The sequence below is a fragment of the Pseudomassariella vexata genome (genome assembly GCF_002105095.1).
Source record: "Pseudomassariella vexata strain CBS 129021 chromosome Unknown BCR38scaffold_10, whole genome shotgun sequence".
Classification (NCBI taxonomy): Eukaryota; Fungi; Ascomycota; class Sordariomycetes; order Amphisphaeriales; family Pseudomassariaceae; genus Pseudomassariella; species Pseudomassariella vexata.
Window position 1 is genome coordinate 481,002 of NW_024467965.1, and position 9,976 is coordinate 490,977.

The following is a 9,976-nucleotide window of genomic DNA, read 5'->3' on the forward strand; positions in this document are numbered from 1 at the left end:
CTCCAGGGCTGTCATTGGGAGCTTTTCTTGGTGTTACCAAGTTTGGGGTCGCGTAGTGCAGCTCTAGTGTCCCCTCTCCGTTGGCGTCGCACCGCTGCTAATTTTAGCCATTGGAGTGGTTTGCTACTGCCATGTCGATTGACAGCAGGTGGGCTCGCGACCGAAATATGTGCGGTGCCTTGTTTCTTCATCAATCAATATTTATCTAAAAGTACATCATCCTATCAATGCATTGTGCGGCCGCCAGGCGGCAAAGCAGAGGACCAAGATAGCATCCATCGTCGCGAGCCGTTGATAGTTGGTGTCGTGTCATATGGGCAACGCAGCGGCGCGGCCTTGTACCCAACTTGCTGCCTTTAGAGGACGCAACGCCGCACTTTCCGGCCGCAATGGGCCAGTTCAATCATGCAGACATCTTTCGAGTTTGGAATCCTTCGAAGACGATGTACATATATCACTTCCATAAATGAGCAGCGATTTTCATCCGGGTGTTACGCAGGCGGCTGTCCTGATGCTCGAATTGACCGAATACAGACGTCACAACCTCGCATTTGGTCCCATTTGACATGTTTGGCGCTCCGCGTTTAGGAATATCGGCTGTCCCATTGGGGCAATCAAGTCTAGGCGGCATCGTAAATGATATAGTTCTTGGAATTAAATTGGTGGACGGGGGGCTCTAACATACGGACCCGGCATAAGGCGCTATTGGCGTTTCCAGAAGGCACATATGCATATGTGTACCAGCCGTCGATGAAGACTGGATTTCCCGTACGTGCGGCGATGGATTTGTGTGGCAGAGGCTGATCCTAAAAGAGCAAATTTGTGCCGAGAAGGAACATACAAATGTTACATGAGCATACATCGTGATGGAGTAAAGAATTACATGCACAGGATCATTCGCTCGCACCATATGCCGGAAAGAAAATGGCCTAGCTTTATATACAGTATCTGGATGCTTGATGTTGAAATCCAGTAGCTTGTTGCGATGGGGATTGCTTTCAGCCCTATGACCGGCCGACGAAGTATGACATGATGCGGGACGGTGCATCATGTGTGAGCGTTACCACTGCCACGGGACGCGTTTCGTGGGTTATGTAAGAACTTTAATTACTCGAGTGGTTGAGACTGGGTTTATAAGGCTGACCGTTACCATCACGATGTCTCCAGGATCTAGAATATATGGTTAGCAGTGTTGTGCCATATTCTCGGAGGAAGGATTTCTGCTGCTCGTGGGGTTTCTGACACTTGAAAGTCATGAGACACGACGACAAGCCGCCAACATTGCAACTTGAGGGCAGCTGTTGGCAATGAGGATCAAGTGATGCATGCGGCAGTGTGAGCCGGGTCTAAGAAATATGGGGCCCCATGGGGCGAGACACTTCGGATTCGACATTCATTTGCGGGCCGTATCCCAACGAACACGCAACCAACGCCATCGGATGATTAGGAAGCCAGGATTTCCCCTTCGTTGCTCAGCTGTCTTTTTGCAGCGATATACTTTTGGAGTCAAAAAAAATGTCACCTGCTTGCGGCAAGTGAGCTTGGGCGCTGTAGAAGGGCGTCCCTCTCGCCCGCCTAGAGACGTGCGCGTACGGTAGTGGAGGACTCCATGAGCATGTCGAAAGCTTCCAACCGAATGCAGGATTGCTACCTGCCAAGTTAGGTATGTGTATTGCCTGATGCGGCGGAGCCTGTGGCACAGAATTCACGCGGTCGAAAGTGATGGGCAGCATTACGCAAACCGCGGGAACCTGCGTCTAAATGCCCTCGCACTGCAGCATGTCCGCATCGAAGTGGAAATCAGAAAACTGTATTCACGTCAGAAATGAGCTGGAAATTAAAAGTTATGAAACGTGAATGCGTCCTAGTCGCATTGTTGCATCAATTTTCAATATTCATGGGGGACCTTGTTGGCAGCGTTTGAATTGTGATGAAATGCAGTCGCCTGACTCGGACACCGACTCTGAAGGGGGCAATCTCAAAACATAAACCATGAAATGCAGTCGCCTGACTCGGACACCGACTCTGAAGGGGGCAATCTCAAAACATAAACCATTCCATCGCCTGCGTTGTTTCCCGATCGTCTCTGCACATACAAAACACATACCGAGCCATCTGATAACTTCTCCACGGAAACTTTTTTCACAGACAAGAAGTTTACTTGCTTGCATTGGAGATCGAGACCCAAATCGATTCTGCAACTTCCCCGCACATAGTCGTCAGCAACGAACGGTTCGGCCTAGAGGGCCTAGACGGCTGCCTCGTGGTTTCGGTGGCGCTGAACGGAGTCTATCGCAAACTTCGAAGACGTTGAGCTGGCGCGCCGCCTAAAGTCTCTAGACCGGATCGATCCGCCAACGGCAGGTCAAGATTGATCGCCAGGTGATCTCCCTTACCACGACGAAGAGTGCTGGACTTGAAGAAGACTCTGGGAAGTTGTTTCACCGCAGGATCCATTCTCGCGGTGTGCGCTCAACAGGCTTCGACGCCAAGGCTTGGGTCGGCTGGGGTTAGGCTAGGCATTGGGAATCCTCCACGTGAACCCTTATTTCCTGTAAGTCGCTTGCCTTATCTTAACTGCCTGGCGCGTTACGGCGCTCAACCTAATTTCTTTGGGCTCACTTCAAACATCTTTAAATATCGGCTTATCATCTCATTAGTCCAGTCATCACGATCAGCGGCGAAGTGCTCGCTGAAGGGGTTTTTGCAGGTCGACGTAAAAGATGGCATCCGCTACCGTGTCTTCATATGTCGCGGCGACCTTGACGGCGGTGTCAACGGCGGCATCTGCGAGTAGCACCAACCGAGCCTCACCACAGGGAGGAGTCATCGAGGGTGTCAAGCCAAACACATACAGTACCTCAGATCCGCTCAAACTTTTCATCATTCAGGTAAGACCGTGTCGCCCTGCCAACTCGCAATCTTTTGCTTCGTTCCAACCAGCGCGCCCACGACAGCAAAACTGTTGCGACACCTAAGTAAGACTGCGGTTTGCTGACAAATTTGAATCAGGCTGGCATCATCATCATCCTATGCCGTCTGTTACACTACCCCTTGTCCCTTATTGGACAGCCTCGCGTCATCGCAGAAGTAGTGGGCGGTATCATCCTCGGTCCTTCTGTTCTGGCTCGGATCGATGGCTTCAAACCTGCCTTGTTTCCGACGGAATCTATGCCGGTTCTCAGCAATGTTGCCAACCTGGGCCTGGTTCTCTTCCTGTTTCTCATCGCGCTTGAGCTTGATATGCGCATGTTCACGTCCAACTGGCGTGTCGCTCTCAGTGTCGGTCTTGCCGGCATGATTCTCCCTTTTGGCCTCGGCGTCGCTATTGCTTGGGGACTGTACAACCAGTTCCACGGCGAGGAGGGCACCGTACCCATCAGCTTCGGCGTCTATGCGCTCTTCATTGGCACGGCCCTTGCTATCACCGCCTTCCCAGTGCTTTGTCGTATCCTGACAGAGCTCAATCTGCTAAGTACATCGGTCGGTGTCACAGTACTGGCAGCCGGAGTGGGCAACGATGTCATTGGCTGGATTCTCCTAGCCCTCTGCGTTGCCCTTGTGAACAACAGCTCTGGCCTGACGGCACTGTACGTCTTGCTCGCGTGTATTGGCTGGATTCTATTGCTCGTCTTCGCTGTGAAACCGGCCTTCCACTGGGCCCTGAGAAAAACGGGAAGTATCCAGAACGGCCCTACACAGGGTATGGTTGCTCTCACCCTCTTACTCGTCCTGACGTCGGCTTGGTTTACTGGTACGTATAAGACAACTCCCATTCGATAGGCGGGGGCTCATGACGACTGCAGACATCATCGGCGTTCACGCCATCTTCGGTGGTTTTTTGGTTGGGCTAATCTGCCCCCATGATGGTGGTTTCGCCATCAAACTGACAGAAAAAATCGAAGATTTGGTCACAGTTCTCTTCTTGCCACTATACTTTACCCTCTCCGGTCTCAACACCGATCTCAGTTTGCTGAATGATGGCACTACCTGGGGCTACACCATAGCTGTCATTGTCATTGCTTTTGCTGGGAAGATCATTGGCGGGACGCTTGCTGCTCGGGCTATGAAACTCGTGTGGAGGGAAAGTTTCACCATCGGTGCCTTGATGAGTTGCAAAGGTTTGGTCGAACTCATTGTGCTCGTAAGCCGTCCTCGTCCTCACCAAATGAACAAACAACCGCTAACAGTTGCCTAGAATATCGGTTTGCAAGCCAAGATTCTATCAAAGCGAACATTTACTCTCTTCGTGGTCATGGCTCTGGTGACTACCATCGCTACGAGCCCCATGGTAAAACTTCTCTATCCTCCGTCGTATCAGAAAAAGCTCGAGGCATGGAAGCGCGGCGAAATCGACTGGGATGGACAGCCTCTGCACAGTGAAGGTGCCAATCAGGCCGACTCGGCACAGAGGGCCCAGAATACCAAGATTCGCCGTCTCCTAGTCTACCTCCGACTGGACAGCCTTCCAAGTATCTTCACCTTTATCTCCCTTCTTGGAGAGGAAAACGTGATCGTCAAATCGTCATTGGACGCGCCCCACGACAACGATGCCGAACAAGACGCACTTGTCAGGAAACGGCCTCTCGAGGTCCATGCTCTGCGCATTCTCGAACTTACCGAGCGTACCTCATCTGTCATGCAGGTCGCTGAATCTGACGAATTCTCGCGACGCGACCCCGTTGTGAACGCGTTCAGGACATTCTCACAGCTGCATGACGTCGCCGTTTCTGGTAGTGTGGTTGTGGCGGCAGAAGACTCCTACGCCCAGGTGCTCGTCTCACATGCATCGGATCACGATTCTGACTTCGTGTTGATACCATGGAGCGAAGGCGGCAGCAACACCATAGACCAGTCCACCCCTTTCAAGGCGTCGACCGAGGATCGATTCTCTGGCCGAGCTCATCTGGAATTCATCCAAAACACCTTGAACAAGGCCGTCTGCAACACGGGTATTTTCATCGGAAACGGGTTCAGCGGTATCGCCCCAATTCATAGGCCAAGACAAGCGTTGTCACGCGTCGTCAGCGGTATCTCGTTGCGTAGTCACAAGGAGCCCGCCCTTCTCCCCATTTCCGACAAGACGCACCATCTCTTCTTTCCCTTCATTGGAGGCGTCGACGACCGAGTTGCTCTGCGTTTCGTTCTTCAATTGGCCCGAAACCCAAACATCACAGTTACCATCGCGCATCTCAATTGGACGTCGGACGGTGACGACGATGTTGCGGCTATTCCAGAGAGCCCTGGCGCAGCGGCAGAGTCGAAACAGGCAGTCATTACTGAGATCACGGCTCAGGACATGTTCCTTCTGTCATCTTTGCAATCTTCGTTAGCACCCGAGCTCGCTAGTCGGGTTGCCTTCGCCGACGTATCGGTGAACAGTTCTTCTGTGTTGAACCAAGCTGTTGATGCGGCCAATGCGAAGGTTGGCCTGAACCCGCGCAATGCCGGCGACATCATTGTAGTTGGACGTAGGCACTCCAGGCTGACTTTCAAAACGCCTGAAGACGAGTTGGCCGAGACGGTCGGGTCTCTCGGGGCGAAGTTGACGAGGGAAGGGCTCAAAGCCAGTCTTCTTGTCATACAGGCGGCTGGCCCCGGGCTGGAATGGTGATTTACTGCATTCTAAGCGGCTGGTTTTGTTGTATCTCGGCTTGAGTAATGGTTATTTCACCCTAGATCTGCGATAGGGTTGTTTGCTGCTGCCCTGGGTGGAGTGGGAGCTAGGCGCATCTCGTTTGGACATAGTTAATCTGCTATTTTTGTTGAATATATCGCAAGCTAATGTGATAACTTTTGCGACCACTGATTCTATCACACATCAGCCGTTTGTACAAGAATGAACAACGTACTAAGCAAGATGGAGTGTGCCAATGTACCACGACTCGAACCAGGCATCGTGCGGTTAGAGAGTGGCCCAGCAGCATGGCTCACCCAATGAGGGGCCGCAGAGCACACATGCTCTAGACCGAGTTCGGGTTCAGTAAAATGCTCGCCCACCTCGCCCCTGACCTAAGCAGTAGCGTTGGAGCAGGCCCAGCCGAGCCAACGTTCCGCATGTAGCAGCACCCAAATTCGCTTGCTGGAGAGGGTGGGCGGCGGACCCTTCTGGGATGTATTTGTGACCAACTATATAAATGGGACTCCCGAACCCGATGAGTTGGTTCCTCAGACCGGCATAAGGCAAACCTGTCTGCCGGATTTAAACGGCCCGCCGTATTTGACCACTTACAACCTTGATTTGGAGGATGTCCGATAGCTCGGTAGATGGGAGCTGTGCCGCCGCGCAGCTTGAGGTGGACAAGGATGAAGTACAACAACAACCGGTAGCGGGGGGACATGCTTTGGACAACCACGACGACGACGACGACGACGACGATGGCTATTCGATGGCGACGAGCGGGTCGTTGACTTCGCTCAAGATGCATGTTTATGATAATGGGAGAAGGTAGGTCCATGGTCCATTCATTCAGTTTGGTGGATGCCCAATTAAATAAACCCACTTGGCATAAGTGAGTTTTGATGCGTGATTTGGAGTATAGCACCTGACATGGAGGGACCGTGACAGATATCACGGCTACCAGCAAGGCAAGTACTTACTGCCCAACGACGACATTGAACAAGGGCGCGAGGCCATTCAGTACGACGGTACGCAGCTGGTCATGGGGGGCGCCTTGTACCACTCCCCCATCGGTCCAAGCCTGCGCAAGGTATTGGACATAGGGACTGGGCTAGGGACTTGGGCCATTGATAGTAAGTGGCGTACTTCCCGTCTCGGCAGTTCAGAGGTGGATGATGGGACTGATTGATGGTGTATTCCAGTGGGCGATCATTTCCCGGAAGCCAAGGTTTTGGGGTTGGATTTGTCGCCAATTCAACCGTCATAGTGAGTTTCATCTCTCCTCGACTTCATTGAGACGAAATAAATCGGTCGCTAATCATGGCGTAGTGTTCCTTCTAATGTGTGAGCCACTCTTAGTGCATTATAGCGCAGGTAAGAGGAGTACTAACGCGGGCTGTCGCAGTGATTTCCAAGTTGACGATGTAGAGCTGGACTGGGTACGTCTCAAAAAGATACGAGTACACGAAACAATGTGGGAATTAACAGTCCCTTTTCACAGGTTATCGACTCAGACTGGGATTTCATACATATGCGCAATGTCGCACGCTTCTTGAAAAAGCCCAGCGAGGTTCTGGAGAGGGCATTCCAGTGAGTCAAATGCCCATCTCTCCACCTGTATCCTTCGGTGAGGGACTCGATGCTAAACCTTCATTGCTCAATAGACATCTCCAGCCAGGGGGCTGGGTAGAAATGCAGGACGTGTCCATGGACTATTACTCCGACGACGGCACGCTGACGGACGATTGCCCCATCCACGAATGGTTCCGTTTGATGCACACAATTTGGCCCAACTACGACATCGCAAAGCGCGGGGGACAGGTCATGGAGGACATTGGATATGTCAACGTGCATAGCAAGGCCGTCGGTCTCCCCGTTGGGCCGTGGCCCAAAGACCCGGAACAGCGTACCGTTGGCCTAAGGATGGCTACCGCCTTCTTGGTGATCCTGGAGACTTGCAGTGCTTTGCTTCCCCAGGACCAGCGGCCCGCCGATATAGAAGTGTTGTCTGCGAGGATAAGGGAGACATTGAGGAATAATAAGATCCATAAGATGACCAAGATTTGCGCGTGGATGGGACAGAAGCCCCTGGATGGTTAGTTGGCCAGGGGAAGCGTCACACCTTTCATTTGTTGCACATTTATATCGCGATATATGGCATGTGGATCAACGTGTTTAGAAATGATGTTTGGGTAGACTAGAAGTACGTGCATTCATTCATGTACGCATATCCGAAGGCAGTTTATACAACTTGCAGAATCGTTCCACCGTTACTCGATAGTTCTCCGACCGCTATTACAATATCATCCCACTGCTATCCGAACGTATATCGTCTAGTTTTTCATCTAGCCATGGAGAACAGTGGAATCGGCTACGGCTATTGGGGTTGGATGGCGCATGCGGAACAATCAGTCCTGGGGAGGTATTTAAGATGATGTTCAGTGAAATAGCGGCTCCCAGGTTCTCCGTGAAAAAGAGGGGGCGGTACTTTGTCAGTATTTGAGGCCTCGTGACATTAATGTAAGGTTGGTCCTCTAAACCAATGTCAACAATCAGAAAGTTACATGAGTTTTGCCCGCAACCAAGAACACCTGCAATAAACAGACAGCTGACAGACAACATAACTCTACACGATGGGACGACCCACAATCCTGGCTCCAAAAGGAAACCAGTAAGTGTGATACTCATGCATGGTATTTCTTCAGACATCTAAGCCTCTAACTTACGACATATGTCTTAGTGATCGAACTCGACACTGGATGAAGTCGAAACCCAGCTACGTTAGCCAGATTCTTGGACACGGATGCGATGGCTGTGAGCTACATCACGCAGCCATATGGGTATTAATTACATAAAGTTGAGAAGAGATTTAGTTTGAGCTTCAACAAGTGAACCAACACCATTTGGCCTTTCAGTACACATTGTCCCATATTAACTCACAACTTCACGTTAGATTCCATCACAATGGGCCCGAAACACCCCTTCCGTCACCTCTTTGCCAAACGCATCGAGCCCAGCAGTGCAGCTCCCCCGCCAATGCCCCCAGAGACCGTCCCCTACCATCCCACGAATCGAACGCACCGTCGGGCCCGAGTCGCGCAGGTCGTCCAGCGCAGAAACCGTGTTCTGTCCGTGGCGCTGAAGCGGTTACTGCCTGTCCACATTGCTATGGCCAGCGTGGGAAGTCTCATCACCAAAGGCGAGGCGCGACTGGCTTCGTTGCAGCATATACGTACGGTTGAGAACGACTTGGTGGATGGGACGTGTCGTGATGGCGATGTGGTGGTTATTTTCGCCAGGGGAACTACTGAGCCTGGGAATGTGTAAGTCGACTACTGATTCAAGTAATTTCTCATCGGTTTACAAGTGGGTGCGTGGAGTGGTTTGATTCTGGAGCCAAGTTGTGCAAGAGCAAGAGCAAGAGCAAGCGCTTTGAATATGATGTACATGTTTGCCTTGACTAAGCAACCATAAAACCACCTAGAGGCCAACTCGTTGGTCCGCCATTGTTCAGGGCAATAAGGAAACAATTGCCTCACGGGCAGGGTCTATCCATCCAAGGCCTGGATCAGTACACGGCAGATGTGGCTGGCTTCTTCGAGGGGGGCGATCCCCAGGCGAGTCGACGGATGTGAGTTTACGTCCCTCCATTGTCAGCAATAACCCGCCTGTGTTCTATCCCACCATACATCCTGCCGAAACTCTGGTAAATGATTCCGAGAGTCCCGGTACTGAAAATCGCAACAACAGGGCGGAACTCGTAACCCAAACCCTCCATAAATATCCCCATTCCAAAATCGTCCTAGCAGGCTACTCCCAAGGCGCTCAAATCGTCCATAATACCGCCCGACTTCTCGACCCTGTCGAAATGGCGGCTGTGAGTTCCGTTATCCTCTTCGGCGATCCCGGTAAGATGAATATAACGTCCCCCAACAACACTTCTTCCCGGCTCTATCCCTTCCATCACCAGAACCAGAGCTGAGCTGGCCTGTGAGGACTAACAGGCTTGCAGCCAATGGTCAAGCTATCCAGAATGCCGATCCCCGAAGCGTCATGAATGTGTGTCATCATGGCGATAATATTGCTTGTGGCGGCGATTTGATCATGCTTCCCCATCTAACGTACGCTCTGGACACTGACGACGCAGCTGCGTTCGTGTATGCCAGGCTCAAGGGAGGTGGCAGTTGGGCATGTAGTTAACATCAGACTTTATTATGGCCAGACTCGAACAAAAATGGTAGATCCAATTTGATGAATGCTCGGCGATCCCGTTTGAGCAGGCCGGTGCCGCAGTTATCTTCGTTGTCATCGTAGTCGACTGAGAGTCGCTGCGCCTGGAGTAGCACTCCGCTTCTC

The 9,976-nt window shown here is 51.8% G+C and overlaps 4 protein-coding genes across 4 annotated transcripts; 3 read left to right on the forward strand and 1 right to left on the reverse strand.

Moving 5' to 3' along the window:
* Positions 1-364: 364 nt before the first annotated feature.
* Positions 365-1,188, reverse strand: BCR38DRAFT_32414 (uncharacterized protein). The gene is made up of 2 exons (XM_040854797.1): positions 682-1,188; positions 365-620 (listed from the first exon to the last, which is right to left on the reverse strand). Exons 1-2 carry the CDS (start codon positions 1,049-1,051, stop codon positions 538-540), a joined length of 453 nt encoding a protein of 150 aa, XP_040713414.1. The 5' UTR covers positions 1,052-1,188; the 3' UTR covers positions 365-537.
* A 1,535-nt stretch (positions 1,189-2,723) lies between these two features.
* Positions 2,724-5,614, forward strand: BCR38DRAFT_411219 (K+/H+ antiporter 1; the record flags this gene model as incomplete). Its single annotated transcript, XM_040858550.1, has 4 exons — positions 2,724-2,891; positions 3,013-3,754; positions 3,807-4,144; positions 4,199-5,614. 4 exons carry the CDS (start codon positions 2,724-2,726, stop codon positions 5,612-5,614), a joined length of 2,664 nt encoding a protein of 887 aa, XP_040713415.1.
* Positions 5,615-6,012: 398 nt separating this feature from the next.
* BCR38DRAFT_439931 (S-adenosyl-L-methionine-dependent methyltransferase) lies at positions 6,013-7,889 on the forward strand. Its single transcript, XM_040860669.1, has 7 exons — positions 6,013-6,512; positions 6,569-6,753; positions 6,823-6,886; positions 6,950-6,964; positions 7,026-7,059; positions 7,122-7,210; positions 7,285-7,889. The coding sequence occupies exons 1-7, from the start codon at positions 6,427-6,429 to the stop codon at positions 7,718-7,720; spliced, it is 909 nt and encodes a 302-aa protein (XP_040713416.1). The 5' UTR covers positions 6,013-6,426; the 3' UTR covers positions 7,721-7,889.
* Positions 7,890-8,788: 899 nt separating this feature from the next.
* BCR38DRAFT_459246 (cutinase) lies at positions 8,789-9,861 on the forward strand (the record flags this gene model as incomplete). The annotated part of the gene is made up of 5 exons (XM_040862258.1): positions 8,789-8,943; positions 9,105-9,166; positions 9,223-9,528; positions 9,633-9,777; positions 9,843-9,861. The coding sequence occupies 5 exons, from the start codon at positions 8,789-8,791 to the stop codon at positions 9,859-9,861; spliced, it is 687 nt and encodes a 228-aa protein (XP_040713417.1).
* Between the last annotated feature and the right edge of the window lie 115 nt (positions 9,862-9,976).